At 44.1% G+C, this 24,918-nt stretch overlaps 1 protein-coding gene across 2 annotated transcripts in view; it reads left to right on the top strand.

The window, feature by feature from the left end:
* BMPR1A (bone morphogenetic protein receptor type 1A) overlaps positions 1-24,918 on the top strand; it is a 215,010-nt gene that overhangs the window by 97,698 nt on the left and 92,394 nt on the right. For both annotated transcript variants that reach the window (XM_077454608.1, XM_077454610.1), the window contains exon 3: positions 1,620-1,788. In XM_077454608.1, the coding sequence (XP_077310734.1) occupies positions 1,704-1,788 (85 nt within the window). In that variant the 5' untranslated portion in view covers positions 1,620-1,703. The remainder of the gene's footprint in view (positions 1-1,619; positions 1,789-24,918) is intronic.

Raw genomic sequence — 24,918 nt, forward strand, 5'->3', positions numbered from 1 at the left:
ACATGACCATCTTCCAGTCTTTCATAGTTTTCATATGGTTCCCTCCTGTTGCTAGCCTGTCTCCTTTCCCTCGTGGTGATGAACCCTCTTTGTTTCCTAATTACAGAGAAGTCACAGATGTGTGAAAAGTAGGCCACAGGTCGAAGGCTGTGTGCCCCATACCCAGTAAAATTGGAAGTGACAGGCATCTTTTTGCTCCACTACTAATTTGCCGCTGTGTTAAATAGCTACAGGGTCCCAATTAAAATGAAAACTTCTAGGGTTCTGATGAACAGACAGATTGAGTTATTTATGGTGGAAGCAGCCACCAACAGTAATTGAGGCACATCCTTGTACAAATACAAATTTTTCCATTCAGGAATAGCGCCAGGCTGACAGGGTCATGCAGGTCAAGCTCACTGAAACAAGAGGCCAATGAAAGCCAAAACTTGCTTTCCATTCATCTTAACACAAATCTCCTTTGTCCTTATTAACTGTTGAGGTGTGTGAGTGGCACTAGCAGCTCTTTGAGGTCTAATTATGCTTTCTGCATTAATCAGTGTATAAAAAAAAAAAAAAAAAATTTAGTTTCCAATACCACTACTGTCGCTTACTTTTAACGATTACCAGCCTGATTTTAACAGCAGTTTGATCATGTGACAGGACTCGTATACATATAAAAAAAAAAAGTGTAAAGAATGTTTGTTTTTTTTTTTTTTTTTCCCTCAGAATGGTTATACATGGCAGTTTATCCTGCCCTTGGGGGGGGGGGGGAGATGATATAACTGGCTTCACCGGGTAAGGAAAACTAAACACCTGAAAGGATGAGTTGGAGGGCGTTATAGGGCAAAGAAAAATGTTTTCTTTTAATTTTTTTTATGGAGTTGAGCTTTAATTGAGGAGCTCGGCATTGTAATCAAGGGAGACTGACGGTGAAGCCTTCCAGCTCCACAGCCAGTTTGCTATTGCGCAGGTGTGAGTCGCGCTGTATTTTGTGAATGATCCTGCAGTCTTCTGGGACCTGTGTGCGTCCCAGAAGGCTGTGGGAGTAGGGGGCGAACATGCTCATAGATGGCCGTGGCGATCTGAGGTGGGAGTTTGAGTACCTGTCAAAACCAGGTACCCACTCCCTGCCAAATGTGACAGTGGAGGGTGCAAACAAGCGGAGCTTCCCCTTTTGGGTGGAGCTCCACTTTAAGTGCATTTTTGGAGGAGCAGCATAGTAACACTAAGCTGCTCACTCCTTATTTGGACTACAAATGCCCCCTCCTCATCTCCACTACTCAGAGTGGTGTTACTTTCCCAGAAATATCTGAGAAAACTGATAACCTTGTTCAAGATTTTGGTCTGTGCAGAGTGACAAGGTACAAGATTTTTGGCAGGTCTAACAGATTTTTGGCAGTATTTGCATAAAACGCACTTGGCGTGGAATAAGTTAATGAATGCAACTAATACATACCTGTAAGCTACAGTTTATTAAATGTTTGTTCTCAAGTTTAGATGTACTTTTAAGTGTGTTTTTTTTCTACTTTTTTTCTTTTTTTGTTCAATTTTTATGAATTTTTGTAAAAATTTGTTTACATTAAAACTTTATTTAAATTTTCTCATTTTGTTAATTACATTTTAACTTGTATTTACAGGAACAAATTAAACCAAAGAAGATCTCTCTATCTGTGAAAATATTCTGCATATCTCCAAACACTAGAATTCTCTTTCCTGGAAAAATGCTGCCAATAAAAAAGATGACCGTGATAAAGCACGTGTTTGCTGCTTTGTTTGGGTGCTTTCTTCTTGGAGTTCATATTCAAGGTTGGTGATGAGCTATTTTATATTGCCTATATATAATATAATTTTTTACTGTCTCAAGGGTGTTCGCTCAATTTTCTTATTTCATATAGAGAAATTTTAGCCATGGGAAAGAAAAAATATTCTGAGAAATTGAAAAAAAGAATTAAGAATTCTGGAAGGAAGAGCTACTTGCACTTTCATTATGGTCCTCATTATTTACCGTATTTATCGGCGTATAACACAAACTTTTTTTCCCCTTAAAATCAGGGGAAAATCATGGGTGCGTATTATACGCCGATCTGCGCTGTCTGTGGAGTGCCGCCGACATTTACCGAGCCGAGTGTACTGTGTACTCGGCTCCGCTCTCAGTTCCGCCCAGTCCTGCCTCCTAGCCTTTACGTCCCGCCATTGGCCCGGTGTTGTCCATCACAGGAGCCAGGACAAAAGGCGGGACGGGGGCGTTACTGCAAGCAGAGCCGAGTACGCGTGGCTCGGTCTATGTCGGCGGCGGGAGGAGCCGAAGATGGCGGCGGTAAATTTAAAACTAAACCATGCTGCAATTTTGGGGAAGGCTGCAGGGGGACAGTGGAAGGCTACATTGATGGCCATTTAAAATGTAAGGTTTTTTTCCTTAAACTTGCCTCCTAAACTTGGGGTGCGTGTTGTATGCCGGCGCGTGTTATATGCCGATTAAATACGGTAATTCCATAAAGTATTAATTTTTTTAGGCCAACTCTGGCATGCAAGGTGTGTTCTGTCATTCTTGTGGCCTTTGGGGAAAAAAAAAGATTTCTTCTCACAATATTTCCGAATTGCAGCTTTGCTCTCAGCAGAAATCGCCCTGTTGAAATGTTTCTTAACATTTTTTTTTACTGATATTGAAAAAAAGTAAACAATTTTCTTAGATTATCGGTAATTTTTATTCTGTGGTCCAGAACACTAATAGCAATCATTTAGACCCAATTCGCACGGACGATGTGTTCAGGTCTGCCTGTCAGTTTTTTTTTAGGCAGACCTGAACGGACACTCCATATAGGTCTTTGGAGGGACAGATGTCAGCGGTGACATGTCTGCTGACATCCGACCCGCTCCGATCCGAAAAAGTGTGACTGAGGGAAAGCCTATTTTTAAAATCAGTCTGTGGATCAGTTGACGACGGACCCTACGGTCCGTCTTCATCTGATCCCCCATAGGGGAGAGCGGGGCTCTGACAGGTCGGGCTCTGACAGGTCGGGCTCTGACAGGTCGGGCTCTGACAGGTCGGGCTCTGACAGGTCGGGCTCTGACAGGTCGGGCTCTGACAGGTCGGGCTCTGACAGGTCGGGCTCTGACAGGTCGGGCTCTGACAGGTCGGGCTCTGACAGGTCGGGCTCTGACAGGTCGGGCTCTGACAGGTCGGGCTCTGACAGGTCGGGCTCTGACAGGTCGGGCTCTGACAGGTCGGGCTCTGACAGGTCGGGCTCTGACAGGTCGGGCTCTGACAGGTCGGGCTCTGACAGGTCGGGCTCTGACAGGTCGGGCTCTGACAGGTCGGGCTCTGACAGGTCGGGCTCTGACAGGTCGGGCTCTGACAGGTCGGGCTCTGACAGGTCGGGCTCTGACAGGTCGGGCTCTGACAGGTCGGGCTCTGACAGGTCGGGCTCTTGCTGCTCAGCGGGGATCGACGGAGTGATTCCCCCCACTGAGCAGAGCGTGCTCCGTACACTGACACGTCCGTGTGAAGGAGCCCTTAGGCTCGATTCACACCATGGCGTTCGGCTTGCGGGCCGAAACACTGCAATCCTGAATCGCCGCTAGATGCTCTTTGCGATCCCCATTACTTTCAGTGGCACCCATATCGCTGCTCGATTTTGTTGCAATTGATGCCTGTCGATCCAAAGAAATTCTCTTTTGGTTGACAGGTTTTCTGCGATTCTGTTTGCACAATTTTACCGCGATCCATCGGGTGACAATCATGGCAAAATCGCGCCAAGATTTGGGTGCCTTTGAAAGTAACGGGGATCGCAAGGGAGTCTTGTGCGTTGTGGTAATTTAGCATTGTGGGCAGAATCGCGGCGATTCTTTCCACAGTACTTAACACCATGGTGTGGATGGAGCCTCAAAGGTTATACAGATAAACTAATATGCCACACAAATGTACCCTCTTACCTGTCAATTAAGGCTTGAGAGGACAGAAGCTATCTACTGTATCCCAACAATCACCTAACTGTAGGAGGTACAAGAAGGCGCCCACAAGCAAACTAAACTGGAGCATATCCCCTGCAGTGACCCCCAGTGGAAGAAATGTGTATTTCTCCTCTTTGAGAACGGCATTGTAAACTACAGTGTTACTTGACTTGTATTCCAGGATTTCCCGTGTCATCAGCTGAGAGCACTTGGAATAATTTAGAACGTTACCTAAAGTCTCTGAAATCTTTTTTTTATTATTTAACCACTCAAGCCCCGGACTATTTTGGTGGCCAAAGACCAGAGCACTTTTTGCGATTCGGCACTGCTTCGCTTTAACTTACAATTGCGTGGTGAAAAAAAATGTACGTAATTTTTTTCCCCACAAATAGAGCTTTCTTTTGGTGTTATTTGATTACCCCTGCGGTTTTTATTTTTTGCGCTTTAAACAAAAAAAACGACAATTTTGAAAACGCATTATTTTTTACATTTTGCAATAATAAATAGTCCCCAAAAATATATAACTTTTTTTTTTTTTTTTTTACCTCAGTTTAGGTTGATACATATTCTTAAATTTTTTTTGGGACTGTGACATGGTGGACACATCAGACATTTTTGACACATTTTTGGGACCGCTGTCATTTATACAGCAATCGGTTCTATACAAATGCAGTGATTCCTGTGTAAATGATACTGACAGTGAAGGGGTTAACCACTAGGTGGCAGTGTATAGGGTTAGGTGTGTCCCGGGGCGTGTTTCTAACTGTGGGGGCCATGGCGGTGTGTGACACATCACTGATCTCTGCTCCCGATGACAGGTGGTAGAGATCAGTGACACTGTCCCTTGGCAGAACGGGGGGAGATGCTGGTTTACATTAGCATCTGCCCGTTCTTCCTCACCGTGAGACGATCGTGGGTATCCCTGCAGCGATCGAGTCCACGGGACACACAATCCGACTCACGGAGGTCCCGACCGGGGCACACAAGATGGTACAGCGGCAAATTTAAAAGATGGTCAGGTACGTCCGTTTGCCTGTCCATGCCATTCTGCCGACGTACATCGGCGTGCGCCGATCAGAAGGGGTTAAGGTCTTCAGGTTATATAGTTTGAATTCTTTGTCATGATTATTCTATTTATCACTGTAAAAGAACATATTCCAAATTTTTCCAGTTTTTCTGGGAAAAAAAACAAAAAGGGCTTTAGAAAAAATTGAATACCCCCCCGGCCTTCCCATCTCTAATCCTAGATCATCTTGAATTTTTGGTATAAAATGTATAATTTAATACATTTTAAAGGAAAACCTGTCCTAACAGGACTGCAGTGGGTTCCCATGGTACAAATCTCTATTAAAATACATGCTCTCCCAACATCCTAAATATAGATATTTGTAGGTAGCATTTTATTACTCTACAAGTTTAAGAAAGAATAGTTAAGAATTGGCTAAAATTAGCACACCAAACACTGATCTCTTAATTTTTGTGACCTATAAAACTCTCAAAATTTTACAAAAATGTATTTAAAAATTATCAGTGATTGTATTTTAATCAAAACCAAACTGTTTGAGCTCATCAGCTCTCCTTATTGCCAGTGTACTGTAGTTTATATGTAACCCAGGAAGGTTGGACTCCCCTGCTCTATAGTATTGTCCTCCATCTCTCCCTGGCAAATATGTAGAAGGTTATTTAGGGACAGAGGACCTTCGCCAGCACAGCGAGCGTTTACACACACCTAGAATAGGGACAGGGCTATGATGTGCAAGTTTAAAAACATATTGCATGGAAATGCAAACAAGTTTATAAAATGAAAACACTGCAATGAAGCATTTAAAATACTTGATTCTGTGAGAACTACATAAAAACAAATTAAATGTACAGCCAGAACTTAGTATTGGTGGTGGTTACAGCATATGAAATACTCATTACAAATACTGTTATTTTTTTGTTAAATTATCATTGATGACATTTTGGTGCATCAGTCAGTGGCACCTTTTATGTGAATTTTCAACTATAAATTTTTATTCATTTATTTTTTATAATATAGAAATAGTTGAAATGTTTTTTACTTTGTGTTAACACCGTTGACATGGCTTGTAAATTCTGAATTGTTCAAATCCCAAATAAAAGCACTTCAGGCTGAAAATGAACTTCAGGCAAATAAGCTAAATATGTAGATGAAATCCATCTGAGACTTCTTTCACCTGGCAGATTTGCCTATGCCCATCTTGTTCTGTGATTTATGAAGCTCTTCTACATTCTCCCCCAGCAGGGCAGTCAACTTGAACTATAATAAGGACTGATTTTGCCCCGCCCCCAACCAGGTGGACAGTGACCTCGGAAGCTACAGACTGAAGAGCTCACCTGTCTGTCGTTCTTTTCTCCTATCAGCAAGCCTTTTGTGGGCGCATATGTGTGAAAGGACCCTTAGTGTTTAATTTTTACACCAATTGCGAGATGGATAGATATATATCTATCTATATATCTCACTTTATTAGCTACACCTTGCTAGTACCAGGTTGGACCCCCTTTTACCTTTTGAGAATTGCCTTAATTCTTCGTAGCATAGCATAGAAACCAGTGATGAGACTTGATCTTTAATACATGGTGCATTATCCTGCTAGGTGTAGCCATCCGAGAATGTGTACACTGTAGTCATAAAGAAATGGACATGATCAGCAACAATACTCCGGTAGGTTGTGGCGTTTAATCACTTGCTTACTGGGCACTTAAACCTCCCTCCTATCCAGACCAATTTTCAGCGCTGTCACATTTTGAATGACAATGGCGCGGTCATACAACACTGTACCCAAATGAAATTTTTAATTTTTCTTTTGGTGGTATTTGATCACCTGTGGGATTTTGATTATTTTTTTTTTTGGTTTTAAAATGTTATAACGGTTAAGTGTCAGTCATTGATGTATGCTGATGAAGTGGCACTGATGGGTACTGATGGGTGGCAGTGATGACCACGGATCGGTTACACTGATAAGCAGCACTTCTAGGTTGCACTGATGGCACCACTTGTGGGCATTGTTAGGTGGCACTTGTGGGCATTGATAGGTGGCACTTGTGGGCACTGTTGCTTTATAAATGAGGCATAATTGCCTCTTCCTTTTCAAGACTCGTGTCCCTTTTAAGATAAGCCGGTGATCGGCTTTTTTTTTTTTCTCCTCTGCTGTCAGTGTGAGGAGAAAAAAAACGATCACCGAGCTTTTGTTTACATCATGTGATCAGCTGTCATTGGCTGACAGCTGATCATATGGTAAGGGGCCGTGACCGGCCCCTTACTCAGATTGGTGTTCACCCGAGTCTCAGTGAGAGATATCTATCTGTGTGTGTGTGTGTGTGTATGTATATGTGTGTGTATATGTATTTTATTTTTTTGTACAACTGCACTGGGGCTGCAAGTGTGCTTCCACACCAGAGTTTGTGTCTGAATTCCCTGAGGCTGCAGTTGCTTCTGCGCAGTCAGGTGAGGAGGAGGAAGGATTGTAAACGAGATGTTGTAGTCAGCAGATAGCCTAAAACATAAGGATACTGTCTCTACCCTTATTGATGCAGCCTGCTATTGCCCTGGTTTGTAGCTGCTGTTGGCATCGGCTACACCCTAAAGTCACTAGCCCATGTTCTCTAAAGAGCCCTCAACCTGTTAAGCATTTTCAGTGCATTCCTATTGCATCTGGTCCTGTATAGTGATTGTCCTAACCTGGAAAAGGACCTTGCTCTACCTAAGCCTTTTAACCAGCAGTACCCTATGGAGGCCTACCTAAAGCCTGCAAGACTTTGAAATTTGACCTATGATTCTATTGTATCGTGTTGACAGATTCATGGATAATATCCAGATTGGGCCTCCTTTTAATAGTTGTTAATCACTAAAACATAATTGTTTGCCCTAGACTTGGACCTCCCCCTCCGTAAGCCCAGTACCTGGAGGCTGAACAATTATCTCCTGCAGCATGTCCCAGCAAAGGCGGAGCTGGAGGTTTCGCTCCGGCACTACTTTGTAGAGAACGCTACGCCAGACATCTCCCTCACTACCCTCTGGGCTGCCCACAAGGCGGTCATCCGGGGGCGTTGTATTGCCCTGTCCTCGGCCTTGAAGCGAGACGCACGGGCCGCTGGGTTACTGGCCGAGAAACGACTCGCGACCTTAGAGGCCCGTCTTGCGGCATCCCCCTCCCTATCCACTCTTAAGCAAATTGTCCAGGCCAGGCAGACGCTTCGGGACCTGGCGTTGGGGTCGGTAGAGAAAGCACTGGTCCGCCTACGTCAACTCTACTACGACAAGGGAAACAAAGCACAGTCACTGTTGGCTCGGAAGTTGGCAGACCGCACAGTGTCCTCCACTCCGGCCCAAGTTAAAAATAGGGGGGGGAGACCTTTTGACCCACCCCCAAGCGATAGTGGACGCGTTCGCGGACTTCTACACGGACTTGTACAATAGGCCTGACATCCCCCACAACCCCCCGACCCCGGGCCTGTCTGCCCGTATTGCCCAGTATTTGGAAGACATTGTGCTACCCCGACTGCGGGACGCGGACCTCCAGGAGTTGAACGCCTCTATTACTGAGGAAGAGCTCCTCGAGACTGTGAAGGCTCTCCCAGCCCATAAGTCCCCGGGACCGGACGGGTTCCCCTACGAGTATTACAAGACGTTCTTACCCCTCCTGAGCCCGCATCTAACCAAACTGTTCAACTCCTTTCTCCGCCAAACCCCGGTCCCGTCCGACATGCTGGGCTCATTTATTTCCCTCATTCCTAAGCCTGACAAAGACCCGACTTCTTGCGCTAGCTACCGGCCTATAGCTCTGCTGAATGCTGACCTTAAAATTTTCACGAAGCTCCTTGCCAACCGCTTAAATACGATCCTCCCTTCCCTAATACATAAGGACCAGGTGGGCTTTGTCCCCCTGCGACAGGCGGGGGACAACACCAGGAAGGTCATTGACCTCATTGACGTGGCGAACAGGGGTGACATGGCGTCTTTGGTCTTAAGCTTGGATGCCGAGAAGGCGTTCGACCGCCTCAGTTGGCCCTTCATGGAGGCCACGCTGCACCGTATGGGCTTTCGGGGCCCGTTTCTGCGCGCGGTACAACACCTCTACACTACACCTTCCTCACAAGTTAGGACCCCCTTCGCCACATCCTCCACCTTCTCCATTGCTAATGGCACTCGCCAGGGATGTCCGCTTTCTCCTCTTCTTTTTGCCTTGTGCGTGGAGCCTCTGGCGGCTGCCATTAGAAGTAATCCTGATATCCGTGGGATCCCGGTCAGGGGTAGAGAATTCAAGATTTCGCTTTTCGCGGATGATATTATCCTCACCCTGACTCAGCCTAGGATCTCACTACCCAATCTCCACTCAGAGCTGGACCGCTATGGAGGGCTCTCGGGCTACAAAATTAACTCTTCCAAATCGGTGGCCCTCCCTCTAAACATGGTCACGGCTGAGACGACCCATTTGCGCTCCGCGTTCCCATACAAATGGGAAAGCTCCTCCCTTAAATATTTGGGGGTCCTCCTTACACCGTCATTCCGTACCCTGTACCAAGCCAATTTCCCTCCCCTCTTTCGGACGATTAGGGATCTGATCCGTAAATGGAAGACCCACCACATCTCTCTCCTGGGACGGATTACGTCCATTAAGATGGTGGTCCTCCCCAAACTTCTTTACTTGTTTCAGACACTGCCAATCCCGGTTCCATATGCTCAGTTACGCGCACTCCAGAGGGACTTGCTGAAATTTGTTTGGAACTACAGGAGACATCGGGTCCCGAGTTCTGTTATGACGGCCGCACGTTCAGGCGGCGGCCTGGCGTTTCCTGATTTGGTTCGTTATTACCAGGCCACTCAGCTGCGGGCCATAGCGTCCTGGTTCCCACAGAGATCGTTTAATAGGTGGTCGGAGATCGAAAGAATCTGGTTAGCCCCGGTACATCCGAACAGTTTCCTCTGGGGTGCGAGTGTTGAGATGGACTCGGGTCGGCTTCTAGGGCCGATGGCTCACCTCCGTCTGCTCTGGCGGAAGCTCTCCCGCGAGCACAGTCTCCATTCGGAGTTCTCCCCACTGACGTCCTTCCTGTATAATCCGCTCCTGCCGGCTGGCCTGACCCATCAGATGTCCTGGCCCTGGGCTTCGCGCGATCTGTTCCACTTAGGGCACCTGGTAGATCCCAGAACAAGACAGCTTTTGTCCTTCTCGGAGCTCCAGGACAAGTACGACCTACCCAAAGAATTGTTCTACAGCTATTTACAAATTCGACATTTTGTGCAGTCTAAAGCCCCCCGCCTGCGTCTCTCCCCGCCCTCCCCTTTCGAACAGATAATTCTGGAAGGCAGACATCGCAGAGGCCTGATCTCGGACATATATCGCATTGTTAACACATCATTTCCTAACGAAGGGTAAACATTCCTATATGAGACGCTGGGAGAGGGAGTTGGGTGAGGAGCTCTCCCTCGAGACTTGGCAGGGGGTGTGGGGCCAGGCAGCCAAGTCCTCTATGTGCACATTGTACAAGGAGAACTCCTACAAAATTATTTATTTCTGGTATCAGACCCCGGATATCCTCCACAAAATATACCCCTCCACCTCGGACCGCTGCTGGAGATGCCTGAAGGAGCGGGGCTCCCTGTTCCACATTTACTGGGCCTGTTCCTTGATCGCCCCGTACTGGCTAATGGTCCGCAGGCTGCTCCAGCGCTTGTTTGACGTCCCAGTACCCCACTCCCCTAAATTGTTTTTATTAGGCCTGTCCCAGCCCACACTGGCCAGGCCTAGTCGGAAGCTCCTCAGGCACGTCCTAACAGCGGCCCGTTGCTTGATAGCCTTAAACTGGAAATGCCCGGTGCCCCCGTCAAGGGAGGCTTTATACACCAGGATCAAAGATGTTGAGCTTATGGAGAAGATGACAGCCAGACTGAGGGATAAGCTGGAGGAGCATGACCTGGTCTGGGGGAGATGGCGGCTGCTGGAGGATTGATGGCGAACCGGTTTGGATGTGGTGATGTAGACCGCTGGCGCTCTAGCTTCTTTTCTTTTTCCGTTTCTTCTTCCTTGTCTCACTCTCTTCTTCTTTTCTCCGTCCTTTTTTTTTTTGTGTATGTTGTTGATGGTCTTTGTCCTGTTTCCCGTGTGGCATACGAGCTGAGCAGTAGACCCTGGGCGGCTTCGTGGTTTATTGTGCGGCCGCTTGACTTTCTGTGTCTCTCGTCCCGCTCTGCACCCCCTGGTCGAACCGCCTGTTTTTGCTATACCGCCCTATACCAAGTTACTATATGCTGTATCCCTGTAATGGGCCCTCCAGATTTTGGGAGCCTTGCTGTTTTTGCTGTATGCCTGCACTGATATCTCTGTTTTACGACCATGAAAAATAAAATTGTTATTTGAAAAAAAAAACATAATTGTTTGGTGGAACCGTCCCTAAAAATAAGTCCTGACCCGGCCCCCCCAGTCCTCTTAGTCTGCAAGAAAGTTATCCTCATGAGGGGATGGCCCCACTTGCCAGAGTTGGGGGAGGCCTGTTGGCCTTCGCAGTGGTCCGGTCCCAGGGCATTTCAAATGTTTGGGTCCAGAATGTCTACAAATCAGAATTTGGTCTTGGCCTCCATCTTGCTTCATGTTTTCAAACTTGCCATCATGCCCACAAAGACTGTAGAACCTTTTATGGTGCTTTAGAGCAGTCTTCTCTGAAGGAGTCAGCCATTGTTCTGAAAAAATAAGTTTCAAGGTTTCTATTCACATCTTTTCACCATCCAAAAAAAAAGACCTCCATCCTATACTGGATTGACAAGTAATCAACACCCTCTTCAGGGTACATCAAATCTTTTTGGTATCCTCCCAGTCTGTCATTGCTTCCCTCCATCTGAGAGACCACCTGTGTGGACATCTAGGACGCCTACTTGCACATTCCCATCTTTCCAATACTTTAACGCTACTTGCATTTGCTGTGGGCACTCAACATTACAATTTGTTTTCTGTGAGCACTGCAGGTGTGGGCGATTGTTTGTGGAATTCTGCAGCATGTTTCCATTTCTCTGCAGTGAAGGTGGAAGACGCTAAACTTGGGGGATCGGGCATTGTGAAAGCATTTAGTCTCTGTTTGATCAGATGCTTTTATGTGCAGAGGAGAGATCTGGGCTCTAATAGACCTCAGATACCTCCGTAAAGAGAACCTGTCTTTGCCAATGCTATCACAAAAGATGTTCCTCTCTTGTTAAAGCAATAAAAGTGATAAAGTAAACCTAATTTTGGAGATTCACACCACATGCGAGATATCGCCACGAAAGTTATAGCGAGAGCAATAGTTCTAGCACCTGTGTAACCCTAAACTGGTAATCGCCTATGGAGGTTTTCAAGTACTGTAGTTTGTCCACATTACATGGGTGTACGCAGTTTTAAAGCGAGACACGTTTGCCATCTATTCAGTGTAATGTCATCTTTTGTATTTTACTAAACAATTGAGTATTATATTGTGTGTTTTCAGCATTAACATTAAAGTGAATTTTTTCCAACAAAATTGCATTTGAAAAACGGCCCATATCATGTGACATAAAAAGATTGCAACACCCACCATTTTTTTTTTTCCTCTAGGACCTCTGTTTAAAAAATAGACCACACAGAAAAACACTAATACGTGGGCTGGACTTCGTATCCCACTGATAGCTGTCATATTGGTTAATAAGTGCCAAGCAGTCCAAACACCACTTGATTTCTTTAAAAAAAAAAAAAACAAACCAAAGACCCGTATCAGAGTACAGTTTGGACTTAATTTATGAATGAGTTTGATTATTTAAAAAAAAAAAATATGCTTTTTATAGCAGTAAAAAAAATGTTTTTTTTAAAAAAAAAGTTTCTTTCATTTATATCATAAGCCCAGTGGTGATCACAAGAAAGCTATATTTGCGTTTAAAAAATATATAAATTGAACTTGGTTACAGAATTGCATGGTCATGCAATTTCCACTTAAAATAGCACAGTCCCGAATAGCAAAAAAATTGTCTGGTCATGAAGAATGTGAAATCTTCTGGAGAGCAAGTGGTTAAAAGCAAAGATTTGATAAAGAGTAGCACAAAAAAAGCTTATGACTTGCCTAGCCAGATCTAGCCAGTAAGGCTGTTGTTTTTCAACAAAACAAAGCTTGGGTTCAATTTGTTAGTGTATAAAAATCGGTTAGTCCATCTTGCCCTCCCCCTGACTGACATTGCTGCTGTCCTTGCTGTGGCTTCATCCAGAGTTAATAACCTTTATTGATCATTTTGCAAAGCTTTACAGATTTTTAGTATCCAGTGGGGCATGTGCCATTGAGAGGCTTGACAGTGGGGCTTACAGTAAGTCACTGTGCCATGATGATGCCCGATTGTAGTATGCTGTTCATTTTTGAGGGTGTAGAGCGTTCGTTCCATTCGGCCGCAGCAAGTCTCTGCCGCATAGGCTCCTTTCACACCGAGGCGGTTTTCAGGCACTACAGCGCTAAAAATAGCGCTGAATAAACCGGCCCCGGGGGGGTTGTGTTGTCACGAGGATTGTGGAACAATTTGGGTGACAGCCTAGGTGGCAGGATTCAATTGTTGCCATGGCGACCTGGAGCCTGGAATATGTGGAGCCCTGTGTATGTGTGTATGTATATGTATGTATATATATGTATATATATGTATATATATATATATATATATATATATATATATATATATATATATATATATATATATATATATATATATATATATATATATAAAAAATTAGTTTTATGTGCTTCATTTAAAAAAATGTATACTAGAGGTTATTGTTCAGAAGTTGTACAATCAGATTCTAACATGTTTTAAGTTTACAATAAGTAACGTGTGTTATATTGCTGCATAGTCCACAGGATCTTGTCATGCTGATGAGACGTTTGAAAGGCTGGCATCGTTGGCCTTCTATACAGTCACCATAGATGTTACTAACTAGGCAATCCGCTGAGTTTACATTGTAAATTCTTTCGTATAACTGCTGAGCTCTGCCTATCTCAGTAATGTTTTTCAGGATGTCTTTTGGTTTCCAGGGCTGTTCCTCTGCCAGTCATCTGTTTCCAATGGCACTTGGTGAAGGGCTCCCACAGCCTCTCATTTCAAGCTTATACTAAAAAAAATTTTTTTTTTTTTTTTTTCTTCCAATGGCGCCAAGTAAATCGGACCCAAAGGAAAGTTCGCTTTATCACCTTGACAGACATAAATGCACAGTTGTTCGTATTTAAATTCTAGTTTATTTTCTTAGTCTTGTACTTTACCTGTGAAACACAAAAAAAGTAATAATTAGTTTCACACGCACTTTTTCCTTGACTTTTGAAAGTTCATTTAAACTCTTGATTTTGTTGTTGCCTTACAGACATGTTTTATATTAGTTTAACATGGCAGAGTACAGAAAATATTGTCAAAGCAAGACTGTGCATATTTCAATCATAAGCATAATTTAAGTCATACGAACTTGCTGTAACACTTAGCATAAGGAAGTTACCCTACCCCCTACCTGCTATCTACTCCAAAAGTAGCTTGTGAGCTAAGCTACTATTTACCAGTCATTGTATGTATATACATTTAACAAATATTTTTGTTTTTGCTCTGTTTAACCACTTGACCACTGGGCACTTAAACACCCTTAATAACCAGACCAATTTTCAGCTTTCAGTGCTCTCACAATTTGAATGACAATTACTCGGTCATGCAACACTGTACCCATCTGAAATTTTCGTCCTTTTTTTCCCCACAAATAGAGCTTTCTTTTGGTGGTATTTGATCACCTCTGCGTTTTTTTATTTTTTGTGCTATTAATGAAAAAATACCGAAAATTTTGTAAAAAAAAAAAAAGCATTTTTCTTCATTTCTATTAAATATTTTTTGCAAATAAGTAATTTTTCTTCATAAATTTTGGCCAAAAATGTATACTGCTAAATGTCTTTAGTAAAAATAACCCAAATTAGTGGATATTATTTATTCTGCGTGAAAGTTATAGGGTCTACAAGCTATGGTGCCAATCACTGAAAATGTATCAATTTGATCACAGCTGATGTACTGACAGTCTATCTCATTTCTGGAGACCCTAACAAGCCAGTAATGTACAAAAACCCCCCAAATGACCCCTTTTTGGAAAGTAGACATTCCAAGGTATTTAGTACGTGGCACCGTTAGTTTTTTGAAGTTGTAATTTTTTCCCACAATTCTTTGCAAAATAAAGGTTTTTTTTATTTAAAATTTTTTTCACACCAAATTGTCATTTTACCAGGCTATTTCTCTCACACAGCATATACATTCCACAAATGAAACCCCAAAATACATTCTGCTGCTCCTCCTGAGTATGGTGATACCACATGTGTGAGACTTTTATACAGTCTGGCCACATACACAGGTCCAACATTGAAGTAGCAACTTCAGGCGTTCTAGGAGCATAAATTACACATCTAATATCTCAACCACCTATTACACTTTTGAAGGCCCTGGAGCACCAGGACAATGGAAACGCCCACAAAGTGACCCCATTTTGGAAAGCTGACACCCCGACGTATAATCTATGAGGCATAATGAGTCTTTGGAACGGTTCATTTTTTTTCCCAAAGTTTTTGGAAATTGTGGACAAAAATGAAAATGCATTTTTTTTTACAAAAAGTTGTCCATTTATAAGATATTTCTAACACATAGTATGTACATAGCAAAAATGACACCCCAAAATATATTCTGTTACTCCTCCTGAGTATGGCGATACCACATGTGTGAGACTTTTACACAGCCTGGCCACATACAAAGGCCCAACATTGACGTAGCAACTTCAGGCGTTCTGATACAGTTTCACTCGATTGTTCTCCTCTCCTCTCACGCTGCATCGGTGTGAGGAGAGGAGACTGATGACCTTAGCATGACCCGGCAAGCCGAATTGTTTACATTTGTGATCGCTCCGTCATTGGACGGAGCGATCACTTGGTAAAGGACCGCTGCCATTGGTCCTTTACCGCGATCAGTGTTGCGCCGGGTCCCGTGAACTCGGCGAGCACGGATGTTCCGGCGTGCGCGCCCCAGGGGGCGCGCAGGAACGATTCTCCGGGAGGCCGTTAATTAACGGCCTCTCAGAGATAGCAAACCGACCTGTAGCCGTTAATCGGCTATAGGCCGGTTATTAAGTGGTTAAAGGTTACACCTAACATAGAGCAATGGGTGAGGTAATTTGAGAAGGAACATTTAAACACCTTCCTGCCCAGACCAATTTTGAGCTTTCAGCAATGTTGCACTTTCAATGACAATTGTACGGTCATGCTACACTGTACCCAAATGAAATTTAAAAAAAAAAATCCCCACAAACAGAGCTTTCTTTTGGTGGTATTTGATCACCTCTACGCTTTTTATTTTTGCTAAACAAATAAAAAAAAAATTTACCGAAAAGTTTGAAAAATTTGTTTTTTTTGTTTCGGTTTCAAAACTTTGTAAATAAGATACGTTTTCTCCTTCACTGATGGGCACTGATAAGGCGGCACTGTTGGGTACTGATGAGGTGGCACCAATGAAGCAGCACTGATGAGGTGACATTGATGGACACTGATATGTGGCACTTATAGGCGGCACTGATAGGTGGCACTGGGTGATACGGATGGGCATCCATTGGGGGCACTGACTGCAATCCCTGGTGGTCTAGGGTGGCATACCTTGTGCTGGGCAACCCTGGTGGTCTGGTGGCGTCACTGGTGGTCCAGTGTGGGCATCCTCGAGGGGGGGGGGGGGGCTGTGCTGATACTCGATCAGCGCAGAACCCCCCCCCCCCCCACCGTCAGAGGAGAAGCCGATCGGCTCTCCTCTACTCGCGTCTGACAGACGCAACTGAGGAAAAGCCAATCACCGGCTCTTCCTATTTACACTGTGATCAGCCGTGATTGGACACGGCTGATCACGTGGTAAAGAGTCTCTGTCAGACTCTTTACCGCGTTCGTAGTTGTGGGGTATCAGACTGACACCCCGCAACAACGATCGCAGCGATGCGCGCCCCCGGGGGCACGCAGCGGCTCAAAATCCTGATCACGTCATATGACGTCCGATCAGGATTTTGAAACCACTTTGCCGCTGTGTTTGTGTTATAGGGCGGGCAGCAAGTGGTTAAATAACTTGATTGCCTTGTATGAGGTAGGGGGTAGGTTAATTGTTGTCTTGCTGCTAACACTGTTTTTACCTTCTTTTGAATCAAGCCATATGCATTGGCCAATACAGTGCCTCGAAAAAGTATTCATATCCCTTGACATTTTCTACATTTGTCATGTTACAACCAAAAACTTAAATGTATTTTATCGGGATTTAATGTGATGGACCAACACAAAGTGGCACAAAAATGTTAAATGGTTTTCACATTTTTTTTACTAATATCTGAAAACTGTGGCACGCATTAGAGCTGCACGATTAATCATTAAAAAAATCATTATCACGATTCAACCCCCTTCCTGATCTCAATACAGCAGTTCCCCTATTCATGTTAAGCAAGTGCAGAGCCGAGCAAACAAAAAACTCAGCCTGCAAAAGTTTATCTGAACTTTTGTCTGTAAATGAAGTCTAACCACTTAAACTAAACCTTTTTTGACACTTGTTGCTTACAAGTTAAAATCAGTATTTTTTGCTAGAAAATGACTTAAAACCCCCCCAAATATATATTTTCAGAGATCCTAGAGAATAAAATGGAGACTAGCTATCAGCAGGGAAGCCAGCTGATGATTCATCAGTTAAGGACACAGTGGCTGGCTTCCTGGTCCGCTCCTTAGCAACTAACTATTGTAGGCGTTTGTGGTATGATTTTAATAAACCAGAGGTGCTTGTCAACCGTGCCACAAACGTACATAGGATGTTTGGGAGGAACTTTTTTAATGCTCATTAAAAGCTTATCAACTGCACCTATTAATGTGCATTAATGCTATAGGAGCGTTTGATAAGCGTCAGTATTTTGAGCAAGTGTGAACGAGCTCAAGGCCGCCTCCTTTCCTTTTGGTCTCTGCCTTCCACCTTAAAGCGGGAGTCCGCCGGGAGTTCTGCCGTTTTTTTTTTTTTTTTTTTTTTTTTTTTTTTAAAGCCAGCAGCTACAAATACTGCAGCGGCTGACTTTTAAAATAAGGACCCACCTGCCCAGTGCGCCCGCGATGTCGGCACCCGAAGCCGATCTCTCGATCGTCTCTCGGGTGCTGCCGCCGCCATCTTGGGTATGGGAATCAGTTAGTGGAGCCTTTCGGCTTCATTTCCCGGTTCCCTACTGCGCATGCGCGAGTCGCGCTGAGCAATAGGGATGGACCCGCTGCCTCTGGGATCTGTGTGTTTCCCAGCAGGCAGCGGGGGACTTTCGGAAAGGGGCGTAATCTACGCCCCTTTCTACAGAGCGCTATCCCGGAAGTGGGTGCAGATACCTGTACTGTACAGGTACCTGCACCCCCCTCCCCCCTGAAAGGTGCCAATTGTGGCGCCGGAGGGGGGGGAGGATTCCAATGAGTGGAAGGTCCACTTTAGGGTGGACCTCCGCTTTAATTCATATATTGTCCTTCTGCCTTTTTTTTCTGCTCTGAAATATCTTAGCTGTATGGACATGGTCCATGCTGTGAGAGCTTACCTTTCAGCTAATTTTGGAAATCTGATTTCCTCTTGTGTTTTCTGAAGGTTCCTGCAAGTGTCTCCCTGTCTCTCACTTAACCATTGCAAGGTGGATTAGAAAAGCCAAGCTTTGACTAAAGCCTATAGTCTAACACGGGTGGGCAGACTCTGGCCCTCCAGCTGTTGTGGAACTAAAAGTCCTGTCAGGCTTGTGGTTGTCATACTCTTGCAATGCTTCATGGGACTTGAGTTGAACAGCTGGAGGGCCAGAGTTTTTCCAACTCTGGTCTGAAGGATAGGGTTTCCCCCCTTCCCTGTCTATGTGTACTCTACCAGATTGGTTAGGGATTCACAAGCTTTTCAGCATCAGGCATCTTTCACAGATTTGCAAGGCTGCCACCCCATTACTGCCAGGTGCACGGTCAACCCTCTTTTAAAGCCGAGAGTAAAGTGCTACAAGCTGCTCAGTCTGTCAAGTCTTAGGCCGGGTTCACACTGCTGCGATGCGGGAATGCCGCGAATCAGCGGCGTTTTCCCGCATCGCATTACTCCTGCCGGCAGTTCACACTGCCCTATGCGGACAGCTAGAAGTGTCAATGATATGTTAATGACACCCCCAGATCCGTCCGCATATCGCAGTGCGATCTGCCGACTCGCACAGGAATCGGATCGCATGGTGTGAACCCCCATGCGATCCGATTCTGTTGCGGACCAAAAAAAGGGTCCCGTGCGAGTTTGCTGCGGGAGCGATGCGAATTCAGCCATACTATCTGTATGGCTGAACTCGCATCGCTACGGAGATCGGATGTGATTTGCGGTGCGAATCACATCCGGATCTCCCCCCGCAGCAGTGTGAACCCAGCCTTAATCAGTTTTTTTTTTTTTTTTGTGGACCTGTTGACAGTGTATGCTGTATTGCCCATCTCCCAGTTGGACTGCTGTTGGATGTCCCGGTCATAATGATAAAAGAGCACATGTCCTGTACGCCAGGAAACTGTTTTTACTGGCAAGTCAAATAAATAAAAAAAAGATATATATTTATTTTATTTTTTTTAATGCTACTTAAAAGCTACCCCTGTCAGAATATTTTTTATTTATTTATTTTCCTTATCCAGTGAACTGATGTCCTGAGCATGAATGTTGTATACTGCCTTACATGTGGATATTTTTAGCTAATGCCATCCAAGACTATTTTTTCTTTTCCAATGCTAAGCCAAAAGCCTGGTAAACACTAATAGTGTGTTTTTTCGTTCAACCCAGCAGGGCTACACAAAAAACTGACCGCTCAGGAGGATCCACTGTACTAATTAACCTATATTGGTACAGCGGTCTCCCCTCCTGTGCTATTGTGTTCTGACAGGGAGACACCCACCCCCCGCCTGAACACAGCCGCCAGCCTCTTAACCATTGGCTGATTGGCAGACCTTTTTCGGTCATGCATCTTTGGCAGAAGCCAGTCGAATGTCGAATACCGAGTGCAGTACACACAGGCTGAATGTCGGGTGGTTTCTATTGAACCAGCCGAGTGTACTAGGATTTAAGTTGAGTATTGACCGACAGACATTTGCCTGTTCTGTATAGTGCTGTCCTGCGTGACCAAACTGGATTTGAAACTGAACGCTTTTTTCAATCTTCCCACTTTTGTACTTATGAGTGCTTCTGACATACTGAAGTTTTCTTTATCACTCCATAGTATAACCTAAATAGCCTGCTCCTTGAGCAAAGGGTCATATAGTTTCTCCATCTTTCAGTATGGTACACTTTGGTCTTGCCTCATCTGGATAGTCACAGTATCAAGGGAGAATGTGAGAATTGAGAAAGCGACATCAAAAAGCAACCCTTGGAAAAAGAACTGATTCAGTACACATTGCCAGACCTCAGACTCCTTTGACTACTCAAGCAATAAATGTATAAAAAAAAATAAAAACACGTGGAGACAAGTCCCATGCTAGAATTCCATGTCACGTGTTCATGCTTTGTGAGGTTTTCTTTTTGACTCAATCTTTTAATCTTTATCTTTTTAATTTGCTTCCTTTTGTCATTGTTTTATTTTTTCTAGAAAAATGCATTGGACGTAAAATTATATTTCTGACCTGTGTTTAAAGATTTTCGGTGTTAAAACCTATATAAATTCTCAACGTAAATATTATTGGTGTGAATCTCTAGTTCTTTTCTTAGAGATTCACTCAAGCTATTTCAACATTTTGTTCATTAGTTATTAGTTGCCGGAGCCAGACTTGTAGCCTGTCCATGCATATGTAAATTATTAGCTGACATTTATTTTATATAGGGTCATTAGCATGCTTGCAAGTTTGTTTCTTAGAGTATAAAAATAAATAAATAAAAATAAATCGAGACTCTTAAGGCTTTATTGATCTCTATTTTTCTTGTCTATACATTGTCTAGCCGTGAAATGATGATTTGTCCCCAGTGGCAGGTTATGTTGGCTTACATCCTTAGCAAGGATCAAGGCTGGAGTGTGGGATATTTTTAGTCTAGCTCTGGCTATTTGTATAAATTTAGCTTTAAGACACACAGAAGTTACATTTTATAGGGTTTTAATCTTTTATTTTTTATTTTTTATATAATATGTATTTTCTGTTGTGCTTATGATCTTGTTCAAAGTAATACCTTGTATACATATAGTGTGAAATGTCTCTCATTTACAACCATGAAAGCTTTAAATGCATTTGCAGATAATGGTGTGTTCACAAATGCACAATATACTCCGACAGGGAAAACCAGTCAACATAAAGTGGATTTTTTTTTTTTTTTTTTTTAACCCATCAGTCATTCATAAAAGCATAACCCTATGTTGCAACAGATGGGTAAGGCAAGTCATAGATGAATCCATTTTCTTTCCTTCCACTACGGACTTTCTCTGGGGGCTCCTGGTCAGGATCCAGTCAGACAACTCCACTGCAGTGGCTTATGTCAATCAGCATAGCATGAGAAATATGGCAGAGGCGCTGGGACCATCCCACATTTTGTGGTGGGCAGAGCAGCACATTCTAGCGCTCTCTGTTGTGCACATTCCTGGCATCAAAATTTTGCAGGTAGCTGGATCAGGGGGAGTGGTCCCAAGACCCCCAACGTGGATCTTCTGGCATTGTGCGGAATAGGGTTGCCACCTTTTTCTTCAAGTCAAACCCGAACACTTTAGCAGTGCACAGCAATCTTTTGTTATAGTATGAACTAGAGATATATTTTGCAATTAAATAACATTTCTAATCAAATTGTTATTCACAAGAGTCCCCCTTTACTTCAGAATCCACAGAGTTCCCCTTTTACACCTGAACTCGCAGAGTTCCCTTTCACTGTTTAGGTGGGACTCTGCAGACTCTGATGTAAGGAGGAACTCTGGGGACTCTTAACATAAGGGATGCTCTGGGAACCCTGATTTAAGAGTTAACACTGAGAACTCTGTATGCAGAGGACTCTGATGTAAGGGGGAACACTGTGGCCTCTGGTGTAAAGAACTCTGATGTAAGGTTTGCTCTGAGAACCCTGATTTACCTTACTGTACTTAGAGGCAGGAGAGAGAAGGGGGAACACTTCAATCACAGACAGGGGTGGATGGTGATCTCACTCACCCCTTGGCAGTCATTACCTCTTATCCAGATGTAGCTGAGGCTGCTGGAGTGTGGGCAGACATAGTTGTAGGGGCGGGAGAAAGAGGAGCAGATCAAGCCTTTTCTCCTCTCCCGTCTGTGTGGATCGAGGGGTAATTGTTAGTGCTGGCTTTGGGCAGTGTGAAAGAGTGTAACAGACACTCGGCTTACACAACTGCAGCCAGCAACCCTGTTGGAAAGCCATAGTCCAGTCTGAATCATGTGTCCGGGTTTCAGGCAGTCTGAAACCCGAACGCATGATTCCAAACCCGAACTGTCCGGGTGAATACCGGACAGGTGGCAACCCTAGTGCAGAACCACCTGGCGTATTGACTCATTTAGACGTTCCCTCCTCTAACTGCCCTCTTGCCTACCACGCAGGATAAGAGGCTAAGGAGATTCCGGTCGTGGTGGCCTCGTTGTACGCTAACGTGGTGCTGCAGGTGGTTGTCTCATTAGGAGGATCTCCTGTCCCAGGCTCCAGTTTACCACCCTGCTTTACTGTCTCTGGCTTTGACTGCATGGCTGTTGAAAGCCAGGTTTCGAGGGATGGGTTTGTCAGATTCGGTGATCCCCACAATTTTAATGGCGCACAAGTATGTCACGGAAGATATATTATTGCACCTGGATGGCCTTGCCTTGTGTAGGCCTCTGAGTGCCCATCCACATTCCTTCAGTGGCTCAGGTGTTGGCCTTTCTCCAGTGGGGCATTGAACAAGAACTTGCCTTGAGTACCATTAGGGGTTACGTTTCTGCCCCCGCAGTCTTTTTTTATTTTTATTTTTTCCCCCAGTGTTCCTTAGCCACAAACTCCCTGATTCATATCTTTATTCAAGGACTTACTCTTCTGATACACCCCCCCTCCCCCCAATCTCCGTTGTAGCCTTGGGACTTGAATTTTACCATGGGAATATAAAGTAATGACAAAAGAAAAAAAGGGGGCATAGATCTGTTTGTCTCAAGCTTGTTTGTATCCACCTACTGTTGACTGTCTCACTACCTCCGCTGGAAGTGTATTCCAAGCATCAATTACTCTATCACTAAAATAATGCTTTCTAAGATAAGTTTTGAACTTTTTCTCCTGTTTGAGGTCATGTCCCTGTGTTCTTGTCCTTGATTTTAAATTGAACATCTTGCCCAAATCTTTTTCCTCTGTGGCGCTGGTTAACATTGTACTCCCAATACTGTACTCTGTTGAGGGATTTTTTTTTTCCCCCTAGGTGCATTATTTTTCATTTAGAAATATTGAACTGCAGTTTCTACTGTTTTGGCCAATCTTCCAGCAATGCCAAATCATGTTTCGTGTTAGACACTTCCAGGGACATTAAGTTTATTATACACCTTTGTCTCATCAGCAAAAATGCATACCTTGCCCAAGAACCCTTTAGTTATATCACTTACATAGGCATGGCCGAAATTGTTGTCACCCCAAACATTTTTCCAGAAAATCAAGTATTTCTAACAGAAAAGTATTGCAGTAACACCTTTTTGCTATACACGTTTATTCCTTTTGTGTGTATTGGAACAAAACAAAAAAAGAGGGGGAAAAAAAGCGAATTGGATATAATGTCACACACAACTCCAAAAATGGGCTGGTCAAAATTCTTGGCATCCTTAACTTAATATTTGGTTGCACACCCTACGGAAAAACTAACTAAAATCAGTCACTTCCTATAACCATCAATAAGCTTCTTACACCTCTCACCTGGAATTTTGGCCCACTCCTCCTTTGCAAACTGCTCCAGGTCTCGCTTATTGGAAGGGCGCCTTTTCCCAACAGCAATTTTAAGATCTCTCTACAGGTGGTCAATGGGATCATTGCTGGCCACTTTAGAACCCTCCAGCGCTTTGTTGCCATCCATTTCTGGGTGTTTTTTGACGTATGTTTGGGGTCATTGTCCTGCTGGAAGACCCAAGATATGACGCAAACCCAGCTTTCTTACATTGGGCTCTGCGACCCAAAGTCCTTTAGTAATCCTCAGATTTCATGATGCCGTGCACACATTCAAGGCACCCAGTGCCAGAGGCAGCAAAACAACCCCAAAATATCATTGCACCCCCACCATATTTCACTGTATGGTAGGCCTTATTCCATTTTTGGTAAACAGTAGAATGATGTGCTTTACCAAAAAGCTTTATCTTGGTCTCATCTGTCCACAAGACGTTTTCCCAGAAGGATTTTGGCTTACTCAAGTACATTTTGGCAAACTGTAGTCTTGCTTTTGTATGTCTGTCAGCATTGGGGCCCTCCTGGGTCTCCTGACATAGCATTTCATTTAAATGTCGACAGATACTGTAGTTTGCACTGAGACTGATGCTCCCTGAGTCTGCAGGACAGCTTAAATTTCTTTGGAACTTGTTTGGGGCTGCTTACCCACCATCTGGACTATCCTGCGTTGCAACCTTTTATCAATTATTCTCTTCCGTCCACGCCCAGAGAGATTAGCTATAGTTACATGGGTTGTAAACTTCTTGATAAGTTGCACACTGTGGACAAAGGCAAATCTAGATCTCTGGAGATGAACTTGTAACCTTGAGACTGTTGATATTTTTCCACAATTTTGGTTCTCAAGTCCTCAAGCAGTTTTTTTCCTCTTTCTGTTGCCCGTGTTTAGTGTGGCACACACAGACACACAATGCAAAGACTAAGAGTCCATTCACACAGGGGCAACACGACTTCCAGCGAGACTTTGGGAGGCAACTTGGACATGACTTGAGTATGAATCACAGCACGACTTGAGGCAACTTACAAGGCAACTTGAAGTTGCCTCCAGGGCAGGGGACTTTGCCAGTGGTCAATCA

This window comes from Lithobates pipiens, unplaced genomic scaffold (genome assembly GCF_037356315.1).
Source record: "Lithobates pipiens isolate NorthernLeopardFrog02 unplaced genomic scaffold, aLitPip1_a1.2 Scaffold_25, whole genome shotgun sequence".
NCBI lineage: Eukaryota > Metazoa > Chordata > Amphibia > Anura > Ranidae > Lithobates > Lithobates pipiens.